The following is a 21,145-nucleotide window of genomic DNA, read 5'->3' as shown; positions in this document are numbered from 1 at the left end:
AAGCAACTTGATCTTTAAATAAGCCTTGTTTTTTCTTCAATGTGTAATCACGGTAAAATTCAAGCTATGAGACAGATCACAACCCTGTTTTCTATTCTTTTCTATTCTTGCATATGAAAATACATCTAAAATTCTAACAGGGATCAGTGTCCTTAAATTCAAACACACCAACACTGAGAAACCCACAGAAACTTTGAAAAACACTTTCCTCAATCACTCTGCTGCTTTTTCCAACTGATTTTATTCCATAAAACTTAATTTGTATTGACATGAAGATTTATCAGCAGCTGTGAGAAAGTCCAACAGGTAGGACTACATTTACAGCAGTGGTGGTTCATGTATTAGGGCGGAGGAGCGTCCACCCTCCAATGCCAGGCCAACAAACAAGAAAAATAAAATGGAAGAAAACAAATGTATTACCATTCTATTTTTCATGCTGGCAACTGAGTATGAGGGCAGGGTCAGCAGCAGGGAGGAACAGTGTGCACTTTGGTTTAAAGTGTGCTTGTCACTTTGGCCAGCTGTCTTGCGGAGGCCTGCCTGACATGCACACTTTAAACTTCTTCACTTGAGCTGTCTTAGACAGCTGGGTGGAGAGCAAGCATAGGACTCCAATGCCTGCAGGAGTGTCCAGCCTTTTTAGGTGCTTCTACCATGCTGCATCAGCAGCATGAGAACAGCATCTGGATTGGTAGAGGGGAGCTGTGCTGGAGCCACGGACTGCTGACGAAGAGGGGCACTAGGTAAGCAAATCTTTTTATTTTTGTATTGTATTTAGACTTAACTTACTGACAGGAACTGTGAGAAACTCGCAGTGCCTTCAGTCTCAACTCCAGAGCTCTCAATGGAAGCCGGTTAAAAACACGGTTTAAAATGAACCACAATAGAGAGCTTTGGCGTTGACCCTAAAGGCACTGCTGGTTTTTATCAGTGCCCGTCAGTGGGACAAATATTCCCCCACCACTTTTATTTGCCATTGGTGCCACTGATTTACAGACTATGGCCCTCATTATGAATCTGGCGGTCCATGGACCGCCAGACTCACGGTGGCGGGCAGACCTCTGCGTTAGTGGTAGTCCGCCCGCCCTATTATTTCTGTGGCGAAAATGCCACTGTGGAAACACCGTCCACCGCCAGGCTCCCGCCACCAGGCAGCCAGGCAGCGGTGGCGTTTCAGATCCGACAGGGCAGTGCTGCAAGCATGCAAGCAGCGCTGCCCTGCGGATTATGAGTCCCATTCTGCCAGCCTTTTCCTGGTGGTTTACACCACCAGGAAAAGGCTGGCAGAATGGGTGACTCAGGGCCCCCATACACAGCCCCGGCGTGCATTTCACTGCCCAAATTACGGGCAGTGAAATGGCCAACGGGTGCTGCTGCACCCGCCGCACTGCCACATTGGCGCTGGATCCATTTGGAGCCGGCGTCAATGTAAAGGCCCTGTTTCCCACTAGGCCAGCGGGTAGAAACACTGTTTCCGCCCGCCGGCCCAGCGGGAACATCATCATAGGGCCGGCAGGGGCTTCGCTGCACTGGCGGTGCTCCGTCGACCATCAGCACGGTTGACGGCGGGATAATGAGGGCCTATATTTTGTAGCTCTTGTTTCAGAGGTTCCTTTCCATTCACCCTTCCAAAACCTGGTAGCCCTTGAACTCATCCTTATTTCATCAAGTTTCACATTAGAGCAATAAAAGTATGTTTTCATTGCCCTCTTGTGCTACTGAGCCGATATAATTAGAAGCTATTTTTATCATAATCTTATGAGGGATTTGAAAAACGATATCCTTCCTTTGCATTGCACAACAGTGTAAATATTAGTTTGCTTTGCAAATTCAGGGTGAGCTACAAGGAAATGCATGTTCTATTAAAATGTGATCTGTTAGTAGTTGTGGGATTAAAACCTCAATACAGTACAGACCAGTGTTGGGTTTAGGTTACTGCAGCTCAAATAGAACTGCTCCTCTGGAACAATCGTCTTCCCATTGATCACCAAGTGCAAAATTCTGAAATGCAAATCAAGGTTTTTCGATAATAAACATTTGAATACAGGATAATATATAACACCATACAATACATAATTCACTTTATTACTTACATACTCATAGCATGATAAGGGTGGGCTGTTTTTTCTATCCAGCAGAGGATATTCATTGTTGTATTGAGACGGTCCATCAGCACGCCAGAGAACATCAAGTTGGCGATATGGAAACATTTCTACATTAAAAAAAAACTCTGTGAATGTGACACATTAAACACAGAAATATTGTATCAAATATCAATTAATACCTTATGCATCTTAAAGGTGTTCTAGTAAATTAGAAATACTTTTAATGTATTTAGTTTAGGATCATTTACAAAAAATACATTTAGAAAATCATAGATATCTGAAGGCACAGAATATTTTTGAACATTACTCCCTCCAACAGTCAGTGATCAAAAGCAGCCACATTTGAAATTCCATTTTACCTTTCACCTCCAAAAAGTACGTAAAAAGATGCTGCTACGAAAATGTCTAGCTTTCGATATTGTCATCATACCAGAAATCAAAAGCTACCAACACCAATATGCAGAAAAGACATTTTAGAATAAAGATTGAATGAAAACAGGTGTATCACCCTTCTTATAATTTGTGAACATTCTTTTCTTTAAAAGGTGCATTCTCTGATGCATCTGCTTTCAGGTAAATTGGTGTTTACCCCAGACTCTGGAACTTTCGGCAAAATTGCCTGGTTCCTCTTTTGCAAATCTGACTTGTTGAAAATTTCAAAATGCTTTGTCCTCCAGGGCGGCAAAGGTGGCTTGGTCAAGAATACCCACCTCTTTTCCTTGCTCTCTTAATCAGTGGTATAACGAAAAGTAAACCCCCCCTCCCAGCAAACTACCTGTAGGGAGCTCGCCCCACCTTTCTTAAACCACCGTTCTTAATGTTCTCCCAAAGCCAACTGACTTAGGCCTTGCAGAATCTAAGTAAACTTCCCCCCTGAATAGATACAGCTACTTTCCTCAACCTGGGGAGAGAGGCTTCTCTGTGTCTGCAAGGTCCCATACCTTCAAAAGAGGCAAGTGGCCTGGCTGTCCATGAACATGTAGAAGTCACAACAAAAGAGACTTGAAGGGCAGGAAGCTCTTTGTCATAGAAGGCTTGAATTAAAGTCAGTGGAAGTTAGGAGGTGCATATGGCCCTAATTCCTTTTGAGTTACAGGAAAGACTTGTTCCTTAAGCGAAAGATAATGTGACCACTTATGGAAATCACCTAAACACCATAAATAACCAAAACTTAGTCACCGAGTTCCGTTTTAGAATTGCTGCTCTATTTATTCCATAAATAGATTTGGTAAAAAACAGTTAACAAAACTGCATTTTAAAAGAATGCAGCTGCCCACTTGTAAATATCTAAGCCCATTACTTAAAAAAAAAATCTAAGTTTGTTCACAGCAAACTTTACAGATTTAAGAACTATGTAGCTGGATCTAACTTTGCAGGCACAAATGTAGTGGACCAATATTTTCACCGAGACATGAGGCGTTACCAGAGGAATCTAGAATACCACATCCAATTCCACTGGTAATTCCATTTATTCTTCCCCAGAGTTTCACCCAAAGACTTCAGCTGCTTTCAGCAGCACAAGCCCCAGGTGAAACCTAAAACCTCAGAGTTCCAATGGGATTGGTAACTTATTTTACTGAACCTATCAGAAACTCAATGTGCATTTATTACTTAAGAGACATCCAGCTCTGGATAGTTTTAATGCACCTCTAAAAGTTGTATTCACTCTTTGAGGACACAGGAAGCAGGAGTGTTGTTAGAAAGTGATAAATGGAAGCTCCTTTGCTGTCCATGAGGTCAACCACCAGCATGTTCAAATTAAAGCACGTTTGAGGCAATCCCTATAACAATGTCAGAAAGATGGATTTTGAGTATTTGATGCTGACAAAAAGGGTATTTCGGGAGAGGAAAGAGGAATAACTGTTTAAAAAAATTATTTGATACCCATGCAGGAGACATGGGTCAAGATCAGTGTCCCACTGTAATATGTGGGTGCTTCATGAGTGGTGACTGTGTTTGAGAACAGTGTAGGTGTTTTCCTAGATCTAGGTCCTTATTACAACCTTGACAGAGGGGTTTCCTCCATCACAAATGTGACGGATATCCCATCCGCCATATTATGATCTCCATAGAATATAATGGGATCATAATACAGCAGACAGGCTATCTGTCACATCTGTGATAGAGGACACCCCTCCATCAAGGTCACATAATAAGGCCATTTGTATCTAAGGAGAAGTTGCTGTGCTTGAAAAATTGCCATGCTTGGTTTCTTTCTCATCACAATGGATGCCGGCATGGTCAGGACTTTTTGCTCAAACTTATAGATATGGCATCCATGAGCTGGCAGGTACACACAATACCTCTGGCATTACTTGTGCAATTCTAAGCTGTCACAGATGTGTCTATTGTGCTGGAAACTCCTTAGTACTTAGAACATGACCTCGACATACTGAGCAATTGAATTCTTTAGTCCTTATCACAACATGCAGGGCAAAAGGTAGCCTTTGGCCAATTCTTAACACACTTGGTATTCATGATGAACAACTCGGCTTGACAGGAGGGGAAAAATAAAGATTCAAAACTCTGATTCTGATACCGGGTAGGAAGACTGTGCAGAGAGCTCAGTGAATGGGTCACTCTTACTATTTTAAAGAAGAGTCAGACCTATGTTTTAGGAGTACTACCAATGTGGGACGAAGCTGATTTCCTACCAGGCACTAGGCCTCAGTGGTTGAGCTGCTTTGTTTCAGTATTTGAAAAGCTTCTTCTGAGGTGGTGGTGCAATGCTGCAGGGTTGGAGATGACTGTCATTAGAAGCAGTGTTTCAGATGCATTAGTGCAATGTTCTGCAAGTGGTGGTGATGTGTTTGCATGGTGGTCATAGGGTCATGGGGTAGTGGTGCTGTGCGTCTGGAACGACAGCCAGTCTTGCCTCTCAGATAACTGGGACAAGTTGATAGCCTTTGACCAAGTATGCAAAAATATTTGAAAGGGGTGGATGGAGGTATTTTAATTGTATATTAAGGAATGAGTGAGAGCGTGAGCAGGAGGGGAAACTCGACACCTGGAAGAGGATTAGCCTGAAAGAAATTGGGGGATTGGTTGACACTGGTTGACACTGACCAAGTATCCAGACTTTTTATGCACCTTTATAAGGCTCCTACAAATAAAGATGCCACCACCACCGCTCTTGTAGAGTTCATCTTCCGAACCATTACCCAAGCTGCTGGCAAGCCAGTTCCCATGGTGGCCAAGGTAGCAGTGGTATCCAAGCTGCTAGAATAAATGGTTCTGAGCAGGGCTCTGGACTAAACAAGGGGAGTGGAAATGGAAGAAGGATTATGCCACTGATTTAGATATAGAACATAAATACCCTGAAACAGTATAAAGCTCTTCTCAATGCAGCAGTAGTAAACTTTTACAACTAAAGAATTCCCATCCTCTGGAATAGGGGAAGTTTCTTGACAAACAGCAAGCTCACTTTGGACTTAAACATAGGAGATAAGCATTGTTCGTGGTAGTTCTAAATCAACTCATGATCGGGCATGTCGGGGCAATGTGGACAGATTTTCCTTTTGGATCTTTCTACAGTATTTGGTAGAGTAAACCATAACATGCTACAGGACCATTTAATTCCTGTAGGTTTAATAAAGCAGACACTATCATGATCTGCTACTTTTCCGACCTACAGGTCTCAATCAGTAGTGCAACTGCCTTTTTGTTCTGCTAAAATCTCACTACCCTATTCAGATCTATCGGAATATTCAGCCTATGTGGCCTGATTCACTAATTTTTTATTCATTGCCATTTTCTATGCTCATCACACACAACTGTTTCTGAAATTTCACCAATGCTTCTCAAAGTCTATGCTATGGCTGAATGACTGCCTGTCAGGCATTCAGTACTGGATGTAGTTTCTTAAATGGAGACTAAACTGATCTACTGGTAATAGCAGGAGGCTGTCCGCTATGGTGTCATAGGTTTTGGCCTACTCAACTGGGCACACAACCATTTTTGGCACTCCCCCACTTCCAGTAACAATAGTATGGAACTTGTGATTGACATTCAATGATAAACTGTTCTTCCTATGCCATATTCAGAAGGTCCAAAAACCTAGAGGAAAATCTACCCTTTCCTGTTGCTTGTGAAGTTCTTCCATGTGGCTGTTGTGTGTGCCTGCTCCCATCTGGATCATTGCAACATCGTATACCTGGGCTTTCTGATTGGGCCATAGCCAGAACAGTACTGAAACACTTACTGACAGAAGATGATAAGGAGACAGATGTACTAAAAAGGGATTCACCAAAAGCAGTTGCAAATTGTGCACTAAGTTATCGAGAAATTATTATGATTTTGTGAACCAATGTATGTACTAATAGCTTGATTCGCAAAATCACCATTCAGTGTGGGTTGCAATCTGACCTACCTCATGAATATTAATGAGGTACGTTGCAAATTGTAACTCACTCCAATTCGAGGCCATCACATGGATGGAGGTCTGCAAGGGTCAATAGACCACCTTGTCTCTCCTCACCTTTAAATAAAGTATATTTTCATTATAATTAATGCATCCCATTTTCCTTAAAGGAGATGGGCTGGGTTTAAAAAGAAGCTTTCCCTTTTTTTAAAAAAATGTTGATGTGAGAGTTGGTTGTGGTTCTGTGGACCTTTGCTTACTCCCCAAAAATCTATTTTTAACATTCACAAAGTGATGGGGACCTATCGGGACCCATTCCCTTTTTGTGAATGAGTTACTACCTCCTTTTAGCAGTCTGTACCTTTTCAATGATTCACAACCAGGATTGTGGTGGCAAACCATTGATACATCTCAAATCAAATTGCAATCAGGAAGGAACGCCCTAAACACACCCCTTCCAAACAGCTATTTAAAAGCAATTTCTAAACCGATTTTGCATTTTGATAAGCATGTGCCATATCACAATGTTGACTAATGGCTCTTAGAAACTGTCTATGTACCAAATATGTTACACTACAACCAAAACTGTAACATATAAGCTGACTACCCCAATGCCCAATAGGCTTTTTCAAATGTTCCAACGGTATTATGTGTCGATATGCTAAGAATAAGCTTATCTCCTTTCAGTATAACACCAGTCGTAAGTAGGATATTCACAGTTTTATGAACTGCAACACCAAGTTTGTAATCCACTGTATAGTATGCCACTGTCAACAAATCTATATAGGCAGTACTATATGGCCTCTGAAGAAGAGGATGCAAGAACATATCACGGCTATTAAAAATAACAACATCAGTTACTTTTTGGCCGTCCACTATAACACATATCATGCTGGATCAGAAATCCTCAACATTAGATTTCACTAGATTGCAGTGGCGGTACATAATCCCAGAGGGTAAGATAGAACATTGACCCTCAAGAACATGGAAAACAAATGGATATCTAGACTGCGAGCTGCAGATAGAGGCATGAATACTGACAGGAAACTGTGTTTTTCTCACAGATTGATGTGTAACCTTTGCAAATCACCTTTAGTTGTTTTGATTGACGTCTACTTCATGTTTTCTAATTATCTACAATGTTCATGCAACATTGGCTCTCAACCTCAACACAAATATGATCTCAACATTTATCATTGCTCACAGGTCCTTTGTATTATTATATGTAATGTGTTATTCATATCAGATTGACAAGAGGTTTTGTGCTTTATTTCTTATCATATGCTGAATATTTACTGTCACTTGGCATTACATTTTGTATATGGGTAGTAGTGTCAAACACTGAATGCCAATGGATATCTATATTTTAGGTGACCCTGTATAACTGATAATTTTCTTACTATTGCCACCCGTTAGAATTGTACTCAGTTTGTCATGTGTTTTATGGACATGCTATCCTTCTCTCGTCTGTATACAATTTTCATTTCATTTCCTCTTTTATTATCATGGGAGTTGGTCACCTGTTTATGTGTTATTCACACTAATATCAATTTTTTTTCTTTTCATATTAACACATCTTTTCATTTCACCTTATTGCATGTACTTTGATTACCTCAATGCAATAATATTTTAGGGATTTTACTACATCTGTACTTACTTTCTCTTCTTCATTTCAATTCCCGATCTTGTTCGCTCATCAATTTGTATTTTCATTGGCAACTCACTAGTTTTAGTATTCCCACTATTTCTTAATAGAATTTTGGGACTAAGCAGTGCATCCTATGATTAGCCTTCTTTGATCCAAAGTGATGTACAACACATGGCACTTTTTGACATTCCAATGTCTATTTGCAGGCATATTTGGCACCGCAGTTTTTACAGCCATTTTTACAGTCTGTAATTGCTCTCGCCTTTTTGACATAGCTAGCTGGCAACTGTTTGGGTATTATCATTTGACACAATTTGTTGTCTCCTCTCTGGCTATTTTCATTCACCAACCATTACAATATCACTACCACTTCCTGTTTCACGCAGTCTGCTTTCTACATCTAGTCACCGCGCGTGCATATACACTGGTGACTTTCCGGCAACCTGTTTTCACTTCAAATATTCTAAATCACAGAGGTAAATTTCACAATTTTAGGCTTCCCTTCCCATTTAGCCAGTGATACTTTGGTCCTTATTACTTTTTGTTTTTGTTCTTTTACAGGTATTAGTTTATCATTGCTCACTAGACCTTTATATGCCTTATTAAATATGCAACGTATTTTTATACTATTCACATTTATACAGGTATTTTTATCTCATTACATCTCATGTTTTCACTCTAACTTGGCTATAATTGTTAGAGGCCCTTACAACTCGTATTTCAGCTACTGTCTCCATATTTCATATACTTCCCTCCTATCACTGTTATTCGGACAAGGTTGGGCGGACTTGTGTTACACGTCTTAGCACTTTATATATAGGGTTGTGGTGACTTTTGTCACATGTCCCAGCACGCTTTTTGTTATTTTTGCTCCTTGCCCAGTACTTGCCCCTTTTTAATTTGGCCAAGATTGCAGTAAATTTGTGATACGGATTTGTCCAAAATAAAGCTAGCATGGCCTCTTGTCCATTATATATCTTTTAGCTGTTTAGAACATGACATGTATGTTTCTTTTCTCTTTCTTAGGTGTGATTTTAGCATAGCTCACGCTGTCACTCCACATGTAATTCGGAGCTATGTTGCAAGTAGGATTTTTTCATTGCCTTGACTTCACGTATTATTTACTAATGAGGACTATTGAAATCAGAACATGGGTGTTTTTTTACTTGGTCTTTCACTTTATTTTCCAAGTATTATGCTGAAGTCGTCCTTAGTCTAGCGGTTGACTTATGGATTACATCAACACAGCCAGTTATATTCTAACACCTTCGACAAACAATGGGGGCAAGTACTGAATTTGTGCCACCTCATGCCTAATATACGTATTACTTTTTATTTTATTTACTTAGTATATTTCCCAGAATAAGAATACAATGTCCTGTTTCCTACAGTGGGATCCCCATTTTCTGTATTCCTACCATGGGTTCCTCCATCCGTGACCATTACTGTAAGAGTTTATTTTCTTCAAGAACCACTTAGGTTGGTCGCTCCTCATAATTCTATTATACATAAATTACTTGGGATTGTCCAACACACATTAAGGGATCTTATTTCTGATACTCTTGGTTAGATTTATTTTTTTGGAGTACTTCCATCTATATACACAGATCCAGATTTCAGTGTTTATACTTCAGGCAAGTTTTGTTACATATTCTTTGCGCTTGGGGTGCTGTCTTGACATTTACATTCTTTGGACCATCTTGCACAAATGTACATATTTTGGTCACATATTAAGGTGCATCTCGGCTTCATATTCTTAATTTGTTCATGTAGTCTGTTTTCCATTTTCCCTTTATACACAGGTCGTATGGGTCTTTTTGCTTCAGTACTACTATCACACTTTTTCATCTTTTGATACTAATTTTTGGACTGCGGAGAACGTATTTGTATGTATTTTATATAAATAGAGGTATCACATGCTTTACACGTTACATGTGGATTTGTAAAAACATTGGAATGATTATTATCCCTGTCCTTATCTTGTATTTGTATTTGATTCATGTATTTACAGCCTTGAAAAAGTTGCATTCTGGGATGAAACACGTGTCGGCTGGCTGTTACTATGATGTGACGTGCACTGGATGACACAAAACTTTGTTACCATCCAATAAACCTCTTGTTTTGGAACTACTGTCTGCAGAACTCTATGTGATGGACTGTCACATTTACTTTTGAACTGCAATATTTGTGTGCTTTGGTATCTTATCTTAGTTTATATCACAAAATGGATTTAGTGAATATGAAAAGGACATTTTGAGGTGGCAAACCTTTTAAGTTTTTTATTCTTAGGGTTTGAAAAAGCAGAATGGCTTAGTACTTCTGAGCACTAGAGTTGTAATCACCTATTGCCCAGTCAGGCTTCTATGATCTTGTAGAGCTTTCCTGCGGAATGCTTTCTAAGTAAAGGGAAAGAGGCTTGTTTCCGGTTTTTAGAGTGAAGGCTCTGGAATGACCTGCTGCTGAAGCTTCAAGCCATTCAAAATTCTGCCGGATTTAGGCACAGGGTGAATTGCTTTGTTTGCAGTCTTAGCTTAACTGGTCCAGCAAGTCCTTCAGTTAGGGATGGGGGAAGTGGCTTCTGTCTACACAGTGTTTGTCATTCAAGAGCTGCCTCTGTTTGTTTGTGTTCCAAGTGGCAAGATGACTTGGTGCACATGAGCTTAATGCTACTAATAATATCAAGAAGAAGACGAATTTCCAAGAAAAGCGCTGTATCTTTAGTGAGTAGTACCAGCACTTCTCAGAACGACTTAGAGGTGGGCGAACATTAACACAGAGAGCCGATACAGAGACGAGATAAAGGTCTGGCTTGGTTCTAAAATCTTGAGCAACAGCCAAGCTTTGAAAATATTTGTTATGTAAAAATATTAAAAAGCCTCTTCAATATTCTAAAAGGTCTATTTCTTTAGCATGCAGATGAGTTTAGCTTTTGTATATTGGATTGTATCACAGCACTGACCTCCCTTTATTAGCAGGGATAGCTTCTAAAAATGAACTCCGATACATTCCTATATCCCGCCCACCACAATATGTGGCCTACCTTGTTTTTATAGATGGCTAGATGGAGCGACAATCTAGTCTAGTAAACCATATGCAAGGAATGTATTTCAAAGAAGTCTGCAATGCAACAATGAAAGAAAACTAGGTAGATTGAAATAAAGATGGTGCAGGGCAGAAAGACACCACCGAAGGACCCCGCAGTGTGGAGGGGCCTTCCAGGCTTCAGTGCATAAAGGGGCCCCTCACCTTGCCTGTGCTCTCAACATGTTTGTCTCTCTCAAGCAGCTGCGGACAGCAGCACGCTCTGAGCTGACACAGTGCAGACCCAGGATTGAAGTGAAAGAAAATAGTTAATTTGTTTCTCTTTCAGGCGGAGTCTGCAAGGCACCATTTCGAGAGTGGGTGAGCTCTCCCTCAGGCAGTGTCTTTTATAAAGCACTGCTCATCTGAGAGGGAAAGAAACAGCACTGGAATGAGCAGGGCTATACCATAGGCCTGTGCAGTCAATGGGGTGCAGGAGGGCCCCCAAATCCTTCAGGGGGTTCTATGCAGCCTCAAGGCCAGTAACTACCTAAGAAGCAGAGACCCCTATTTACATTCTTCAGGGGGGCCCCATCATTTTACCTTACGTCAGTGAGTGACTGCCAAAGATCACACAATTAGGTCAAGCAGAGAACCCAGGATTTATCTCAAGTTTACTGAGTTTATATTGTGAAATACAACCAGCACAACATAATCTTTTTGCCTCCACGTTACATCAAAGGTTAATGCTTTAAGTTTAAATTCTTTGGAGCGCTAAACCACTATACATATTAAAAGAAGTTGACACAGGAAGTCTTAGAAAAAAAAGCACTGGCTTCCCCTGACTTAACAAGAGGCCGATTTCAGGGGCAACTCAACACCTCCGTGAAGGCAATTACCCATATTAGTAAAGAGAAGATCACTCCCAACAGCTGCTTCATTTTCACTCAGAATAGCAGCTGGTGTTAGTTACTTTTGTTCAAGAACAGAGACAAGCTGGGTCCACCGGCTGTCCCAGGATGCCATTCTTCTCTCTGCTTTCTCAATATTTAATTGCTTTTCTCAGTCTCCCTTTATTTTGCATTTGTCATTTGCCTACATTTACTCTCTATGCGTCATATAGATCCTCATAAGTCCTCTCTCCTTCACTCAATTATTTTGCACCTTTCCCTGTTCTCTTGCCCAGGGTCTATGTTTTCTTTTCATTTCAAGTTGCTCCAAGTAAAATGTAAATAGTTTACCCCTTTTTCCTTGCGCATGGTGCTTGTAGTTTTATAATTGGAACGAAATATTAAAAACTACCAATACTATAATGCAATGTTAAGGCAGAACTGCATGAGCTTCTCACACTTGATTCTGAACAACTCCCGATGTCTGTTCCTCTACAGTTTTCCTTTTCAGTCTCTGTTCTCTCATTCTTGATTCTCCTCCTTTGTCCTGTTCCATTTTTCACTACCTTCTTTCACAATCCCTCTATTCTTCAACTATCCCAACTATTTTCATCTTCCTTCTTCAGCCGTCTGTCATTATGATCACCCTTGGTTTACAGTTAACACTGGTGCTCCGGGGACTGTGCAGCGAGTTAAAAAATGAATATCAGACACTTGCAGAACAGCTTTCTGACCTCTAGCTGAGCCAGAGCCAGGCTTGAGCCTTCAGTGACTCCCTAACTCTAATTTTAATGGGGCTCTTGAAGAAACTCTCTGCAACAATGTCATGTTTTTAATAGGCCCGAGGTAAATTTCTACTATGCTGGCATGATCTCCAGTAATTTTTTGCTACACATGTTAAGCAAAATGCCAAAAATTACACTGTCATGCCACATCTAATTTCTACGCTCCAATTACGCCAAAAATGTAGTACCCATGCAGTACCAACACGTGAGCTTCTGCTGTTTGCTATGCTTGTGTTTTTTGCACTATTTTCCTGCGGGAAATCTATTCTCACGACCAAAGTGGGCGTGAGCATGCACAAATGCCACTTTTGCATTTTGAACAGTTACTGAACTCTCACATAATTACGCAACTACACATTACGCAAATTGTCCACATTTTAATTTTTTAAAAAGCAGTTTCAACACTTTTCTGCAGGGAGCAGTCATTTAGTGAATGAGTCATTTTATCTTTCTCGCCTTATACATACATTTGACAAATCGTATTGCAATTGGCCTCATTCAGAGCCGCAACTGCCGCCCACCGACAAAAAAACAAGAACGCAAGGAAGGACACACCGGGAGTGCATCAACTCCTCCACACACAACTCTAAGGAACTCTTCTCAGTCATCAACAAGTTCACAGATTTCCACCCCCCTCCGAAGCCACCAGCATCCCCCAGTCACTGGACTTCTGCGACAAACTTGCCTCTTTTTCCACCACAAGATCAAGGACATCTACGATAGCTTCCTCCCGGAAAATCCTAGAACCGGAACCTGTGACCAACAAACCCCCTCAAGAACGCACCCAGACCATCCACAGCTGGTCCACGCTCACCACAGAGGAAACAGTCAACATCATAAACAGCACCCACTCCGGAGCCCCCTCAGACCCCTGCCCGCACCACATATACATCAGAGCCAGCGCATCCATCTCCCAGAGCTCCGTAACACAATCAACTGCTCCGTCAACACGGGCACCTTCCCCGAGGACTGGACACATGCCAAAATATACCCTCGTCTGAAGAATCCTTCAGCCGACCCATCAGAACTAAAGAATTTCCAGCCCATCTAGCTGCTACCATACCACCCCAAAGTACTGGAGAAAGCAATTAACGTACAACTACGGAATTTTATCGAGGCCATCAACTCATTAGACAGCTCCCAGCCCAGCTTCTGCAGCAACCACAGCACAGAGACAGCCCTCCTGGCAGCCACCAATGACATTCGATTACTCCTCGACTGCAGCCACACTGCAGCACTCATACTCCTCGACCTCTCAGCAGCTTTCGACACAGTCTCCCACAGCACTCTGTGCACCAGACTCCACTACATAGGAATCCGAGGAAGAGCCCTGGAATGGATCCACTCCTTCCTCTACAGGTGGATGCAGAGGGTCAGACTCCCATCCTACACTACCAGACCTACAGGAGTCAACTGCGGAGTCTCCTAAGGATCCTCACTGAGTCTCACACTGTTCAAAGTATACATGGCCCCTCTTGCTGCCATCGTCAGAAGCCACCGTATGAACATTGTGTCATATGCTGATGACCCACAATTCATCATTTCCCTCACCGAAGACCATGAAATGGCCAAAATAACTTCCACTCAAGAATGGAAGACGTCGGCCCCTGGATGCGAGAAAGCTGCCTCAAGCTCAACTCCGACAAGTCTGAGCTCATCATCTTCGGAAACGCCACCTCAGCTTGGGATGACTCCTGGTGGCCCACATCCCTCAGCACCCCCCCGCACCGACAAAGCACACCCGCAACTTAGGAATCCTCCTCAACTCCTCCCTATCGATGACCCGCCAGGTAAACTCTGTCACCTCCTCCTGCTGGCACGTACTCTGCAAACTTCGGAAGATCCCAGCAGACTGTCGCAGGACCGTCACCCACACCTTAGTCACTAGCAAACTCGACTACAGCAACGCTGTCTACGCCGGCACCTCAACTAGGAAGATCAAAAACTTCAACTCATCCAGAACACCACTGCCAGACTCATTCTGGACCTCCCTCGCAGAGAACACATCTCCCAACACCTGAGGACCCTTCACTGGCTACTGGTTGAGAAGAAAATAACCTTCAAACTTCTCACCCACATGTACAAGGCCATACACAACGCAGGACCAGCCTACCTGAACCACTGCGTCTCCTTCCACACCCCCGCCAGATCCCTCTGCTCCGCCCAGATGCCCCTGGCTACCTTCCCTCACATCCGCAAAACCACCGCCGAAGGACGATCTTTCACCTACACTGCAGCAAAGAGCTGGAACAACCTCCCCCTGCACCTCAGACAAAGCCCGTCGCTCACTATCTTCAGGAACAACCTCAAGACGCGGCTCTTCGGATGTGGACACTCCCCCCACCACCACCTTGAGACCCTCACGGGTGAGTAGCCGCGCTTTACAAATATTGATTGGATTGGTTTGGCTGTTCCACAAAGGAGAGCACAATACATGCACAGAGGGTAATCTCTTTTTAAAAAAACAAACTGCATGGTTAACATTTGACCTACATTCCATCAAAGATCAGGATATTGAAGAGAAAAAAAACTTACAGTCCCTCATTTCTCTCCCTTCACTTTCATTCTATAGAAGAACATCGTAACAAAACCAGACCAAGGTTTATGAACCACACTTATCCGAGGGCAGCGTCCCCTGCTGTGGAGATTTAGAGGTCGTGTGTGTATGTGCTAGGCTCGAGCAGACTATCAGTATTTCTGGTGACAGAGGGCTCAGTGTTGTGCCTATCTCACCCTGGACACTCAGAGACCCCCTCCCTCCTGCTGCAGAGAGCCCTTCGAAGCCGGAAAGACAAGTTTACCCGTCTGCATTCTCCTTGCTCAGACATACTCCCTGTGTTCCAGGGTGCAGCATTTCTGTGCCTCAAAGAGGCAGCAGTGTAGCGTTTCCAAGGGGTGGCAGAGTGGTTGTGTTCCCGAGGCGCTGCTCCGCGCATGCCTCAGCTAATCGTTCCGAAGCTGGCACCACTCAGCTGTAGACTCTTACCTGGCGCTGCCTGCTGCACAGACCGGGACGGGGCTGGCTGTCCTTGCCGCTCCGGGGCGGGCTTCTGTCCGCTTCTCTCCTCCCCTACTATCACCTCGCTGATCAGGTCGAGCTCGAAGTCCAGATCCAAGGGCAGCTCCTACAAGAGAGAAAGCGCTCAGTACAAGGATATGAACGTTCACTGCTCCGGGGAAACAAACACGGGTACCTTCCGAACCTGGGCGCCATCATAGAAGAGGCCTCATTTCGCCGTCCATTAAAGCAAAAGGAAAATGACATTTATCACGGTTATTGCATGTGTTGATATGTTGAAAAATCATGCTATAAACCGCTTCCGGTTAAACAAACTGTGCGCTTATTTACAGCTTTCTCCAACTCGCGCGTTCTATTTTATGAAAAGTTGAATGACCCTCTTTTTACCATGTGAAATTCCTTGGAAATTCCTGCGCTGATGCGCTAACTGTGGCCGCTGCGCTGTTTCTAATGAGACGCGAATCAATGTTTTCCACAAGTGCGCTTGGTGTTCGAAGGGAGTTTGGTTACACATGACTATATATATGCGCTCAGGTTTTCTCTTGTGTGACGTTATTATTCAGGGCTGTCCACTGCCCACAAAATCCCCTTTTTCAGACCTGCTGGACAACACCCACTGGTGCAGGGAGGTATGTGACACCGGGGAATTCCTCTCTGTTACTGCTGCGAGACTGGTAAAAAACAAAAACTGTCATTCGTAACAGAGACACGCAACTTCACCTGTGTAAGGTAAATAGGGAGGTGGAAGCGTTGTTTTTATTTGGATAACCAATTCGCTTGTCAGAGCCTTCCTCTTAATTTGTTTTGTTTGTTTATCTCTGGTTTCTACCATTATCATTTTATAAACCGTGTCCCTGACATTAAGTGGATGCAGGCTGACCTTAAATCTTCCTAAAGGTAGTGTATAGCTAGCTGAATTTATCAGCGCCTGTGAATTAAACCATTATTTACTTGTAATGTTCGTTACGCCGAATCGGGAGTTCCTCGTCCCAGTCATCATTTTTGAAGCCCTCCCTGCCAGTACCCGACACGGTCAGACGTTACTAGCGTAGTGCTTCCTTTGTTTCTAACGACTTTTAAGTCCAGTGCTTTAGTTGTAAAGGAAGTAGTGCCTGTGCCCAAAGTTCAGCTCAGAAGCCCAGCCAGGAGCGTAAGAGACACATTTTCTGGGGATACAGAGACAGTCTTAAATCAAATCATTAACATTTATAAAGCGCGCTACTCACCCGTGCGGGTCTCAAGGCGCTAGGGGGAAGGGGGTTACTGCTGCTCGAAGAGCCAGATCTTGAGGAGTCTCCGGAATGCGGAGTGGTCCTGGGTCGTCCTGAGGCTGGTGGGGAGGGAGTTCCAGGTCTTGGCTGCCAGGAAGGAGAAAGACCTCCCACCTGCCGTGGAGCGGCGGATGCGAGGGACGGCAGCGAGCGCGAGGCCAGAGGAACGGAGGAGGCGGGTGGGGACGTAGAAGCTGAGGCGTCGGTTGAGGTATTCCGGTCCCTTGTTGTGGAGGGCTTTGTGTGCGTGGGTGAGAAGTCGAAAGGTGATCCTTTTGCTGACTGGGAGCCAATGCAGGTGTCTCAGGTGTGCGGAGATGTGGCTGTTGCGGGGTACGTCGAGGATGAGGCGGGCCGAGGCGTTTTGAATGCGTTGCAGGCGATTTTGGAGTTTGGTGGTGGTCCCAGCGTAGAGGGTGTTGCCGTAGTCCAGGCGGCTCGTGACGAGGGTGTGGGTCACGGTTTTTCTAGTGTCGGCAGGGATCCAGCTGAAGATCTTGCGGAGCATGCGGAGGGTGAGGAAGCAGGCGGAGGACACGGCGTTGACTTGCTTGGTCATGGTGAGAAGGGGGTCCAAGATGAAGCCGAGGTTGCGGGCGTGGTCTGAGGGGGTCAGTGCAGTGCCGAGGGCCGTGGGCCACCAGGAGTCATCCCAGGCGGACGGGGTGTTGCCGAGGATGAGGACTTCCGTTTTGTCAGAGTTCAGCTTTAGGCGGCTGAGCCTCATCCAATCTGCGACGTCCTTCATACCCTCTTGTAGGTTGGTCTTGGCGCTGGCGGGGTCCTTGGTGAGGGAGAGTATAAGTTGGGTGTCGTCGGCGTAGGAGGTGATGATGATGTCGTGCTTGCGTACGATGTTGGCGAGGGGGCTTGATAACGCGTCCAGCCATTATAAATTACCTGTACCTGGACACGTTGGAGGTCGGTGAATCTTTTAACCAAGTCGGGCTCTCCTCATCCTCAATAGTCGAGTCACTCAAATCAATAGTCAATAACTGTTGTAATCGGTAGTCAGTACTCAATTAATAGATCAATACAACACATCAGAAATCAATAATAGTTGGTATTTCGGCGCACCATGACCTTTCAGTCATGAATAACCACACCAGTTTATTAAAAGTTAGTGAATTTATTTCCCTATATTAACAAAGCTAGCACGATATATATATGTCTCAAAACCAATTGATATATGTATATGAACATTACTAGCTGTCCATAACGACGGAAGAAACGCAATCTACGCAAAATCTGAATAATGATACACTCTGTTTTAGCAATGCAAATCACCAATGTGACTAACTGTATTTGACTAATTGCGTACATTCGGTCAGCATAACAAGATTTCAATTCTTCATGATACATTGAATGAAAACCTCGACTAACCTCTAATTAGCATTGGCATGTGGGACTTCATGCAAAACGAATTTAGTCAACCCAAATTTGGAAAACTTCTAGCTAGGATCCTATCAAATTAGCAGTTGGTACCTAAAAGGAAAACACCATGCATAATACATTTATCCTTTCATATTTAACAAATACAATCAGCATTCAAGAAAAGTCTTCGTCCTTCAGGTACCGGTTGATCAGCATGGGGCAAATTTCAAAGGGGCAAAGTTAAGGGCAAGTTTCCCTGCAGCGGCAAGGAGAATGGGGCAAAGTTACTGCATGGGCAAGACCGGGGCAAATCAAAGTTAAAGTCTCTAGGGTGAGAATTCTCAAAGTCTCTTTCTCTCAGATAGAGAAAAGGGCATCAGGGTGTCGTCCAAAATGGAGTCTGGCATCAGGCTTCAAACTGGCATCGAGGAAAATGGCTGACTTCTCTTTGTCCGGTGGGTTTAAGTAAGAAACATTCCAAATTCTGTAGGGTCTTCCATTGGAGGGTTCATAGGTTGGCTTCAAATTGTCCAATCAAAATTGTCTTTTACTAGCGCCCATTTATGCATACATTGTCCTTGGCGCCTTGGAACACAAATTGTATCATGGTTTGCCAATTATTTTACTATCTGTACCTTCATTGTCCGCACCTGCAGAGACTGACCTTGTATCAAAGGGGATGTAACCGGCCTAGCACGAAACCTTGGAGATAAGTGTACCAGCCAGTTTCTACTGGAAAAATACAACTTCAAGCAAGAATATATGTTTCATTAGTTCAAGGAAAAAAATCACGCAGTTAGAATTTGAAACCAAGCAACTAGGCCAAAGCCTGTACTAAATTTAAGCTAAGCAAAACAGTTTTCAAACAAGAAATCATGGCATACATTTGCGATTATGACGGATTAGTACATTTTTAATACTTCATGATTAATAAAGCTCGTTTATAATGATGGCGAACTACCCAAAGGGCACAATTTCCCTCGTACATTATTTCTTTTACTTAAAATCACACTTCATTATATATGTCGGTTACACGGTGTACATGAATATATGTCGAACCTTCTTTTCTGCGTCATCAATCCCTCCTCTGATGACTAATTATGTCATCACATCAAATCTACCCACACATTTTTTTCCATTAAAATTCTGTATAGTAATTTGGCACTTCAGTCAATTCCCTTTTTCTTTTAGTCCCTTTTGACTTCTCCCTATAAATTTCCACCATTCTGTTCTCTATTTTCTCTTCTCTTTTTCTTTTGTTCCTTGCTTTTAACATTTTGAAAGCTTTCCATGTTCCCCAAGAGCCTAATAAACAAATTAATATTATCAATATTCCCTTTACTATTTTTAGTAACAATCCGTTCCAAACGTTGCTGAGCCAATTTCCCACAGAAGCAAATCCTTTTCCAACTTTCTCCCAAACTCCGGGTTCTTTCAATTCCTTTAAATCTACACTTTCTCTAGTTAAATTTGTAAGCATCGTTCTAATTTTTCCACTGTTGTCGGGTATATATGTACAACAGTGACGCGTGCCAAGCATTTTGCAAACGCCGCCATCCTTTGCTAAAAGAATGTCTAAGGCAAGCCGATTTTGAAGAGTCATAGCTCTTTCTGCAGCGAGTTCAGCATCCATCAGGATTATAGCTCCCGAAAACTTTGTCATCATGTTATCCACAATAGTAGACAACTTTCGTATTTTGATTGAATTCAATATGACTCCTACTGAAGGAATCATAGCTCCAAATATATCTCCTACCACACCAGCAGCTGTCTCCCTTTTCTGAACACGATGTGATTCAGACAGCCTTGGAAATTTCTTTAAGTCATCTAGTTGGTAAACCTTTGGGAACAATATTCCCAAATAACACCTCCCATACCATCCTTTAGGAAGACGATAATAGGCGTTGAGTCCACAAATATAATATACTCCAGGAATAACTGGGTCTTGTCCATTCAGCATGAACGTCCACTTTTGTTGAAATGCGTATGTGTGTTTACATTCACTCGTTCCCACGAAAACTGTGTCATAATATGATGGAAATCTATGTATACAAAATCTTCCCACATGCAATGTATCTAAAGCTATTTTCCCTTGTGTCTTTATTGCGGCAAAAGCATAATTATCTACAGACGTCCTTTCGTGCAATTCCTTCTCTAATTTCTCCTTCATTTCGTTCTTTCTGTCGTCAGTGCGGTCTAAAAATTCTATTTCTACTGGTGAAAGCAAGCATGTAAGGTTCTCCCTATGTGCGTGAGCTGTGTGGAAAGGTGACATTGGTTCGAAAAATTCCCTCATTAATTTGGCAGACCAATCTCTAGCTATCTTACTTAGGTGCCCTATTATGGGGACATATGCAAAAGTAACATCGTAATTAGTATAGAAATAATGAATGTCTCTTTGAGCATAAAATCTGGAAGCTACTATACTACATGTAATTCCATACGTATGCTGTGATACGTTACCCCTTCCACTACTGAGGTAGGTATTTGTGTACACACATAACAATCTTTCGCATCCATGGTCTCAACATACTCACTCAGTAAGCGATAGAAAACGTTAGATGAAAGTTCCTTCTTATCATGCAAGTGTCTCTCGTCTTGCTCGAGTCTCTTCAGAGCTGTTAGTTCAGTAACGATAATAGGTTTAGAAGTAGAAGCATCATTCGTCTCAC

The 21,145-nt window shown here is 42.8% G+C and overlaps 1 protein-coding gene across 1 annotated transcript in view; it reads right to left on the bottom strand.

The window, feature by feature from the left end:
* LOC138302013 (transcription factor Spi-C-like) overlaps positions 1–16,333 on the bottom strand; it is a 46,008-nt gene extending 29,675 nt beyond the window's left edge. Inside the window, exons 1-3 of the mRNA XM_069242434.1 lie at positions 16,216–16,333; positions 15,796–15,934; positions 2,094–2,212 (exon numbers count right to left, since the gene is read on the bottom strand). Of these exons, the coding sequence (XP_069098535.1) occupies positions 2,094–2,212; positions 15,796–15,934; positions 16,216–16,218 (261 nt within the window). The 5' untranslated portion in view covers positions 16,219–16,333. The remainder of the gene's footprint in view (positions 1–2,093; positions 2,213–15,795; positions 15,935–16,215) is intronic.
* Between the last annotated feature and the right edge of the window lie 4,812 nt (positions 16,334–21,145).

This window comes from Pleurodeles waltl, chromosome 6 (genome assembly GCF_031143425.1).
Source record: "Pleurodeles waltl isolate 20211129_DDA chromosome 6, aPleWal1.hap1.20221129, whole genome shotgun sequence".
NCBI lineage: Eukaryota > Metazoa > Chordata > Amphibia > Caudata > Salamandridae > Pleurodeles > Pleurodeles waltl.
The sequence above is the reverse complement of the archived record's forward strand: the minus strand, read 5'-3'. Positions and strand labels throughout refer to the sequence as shown.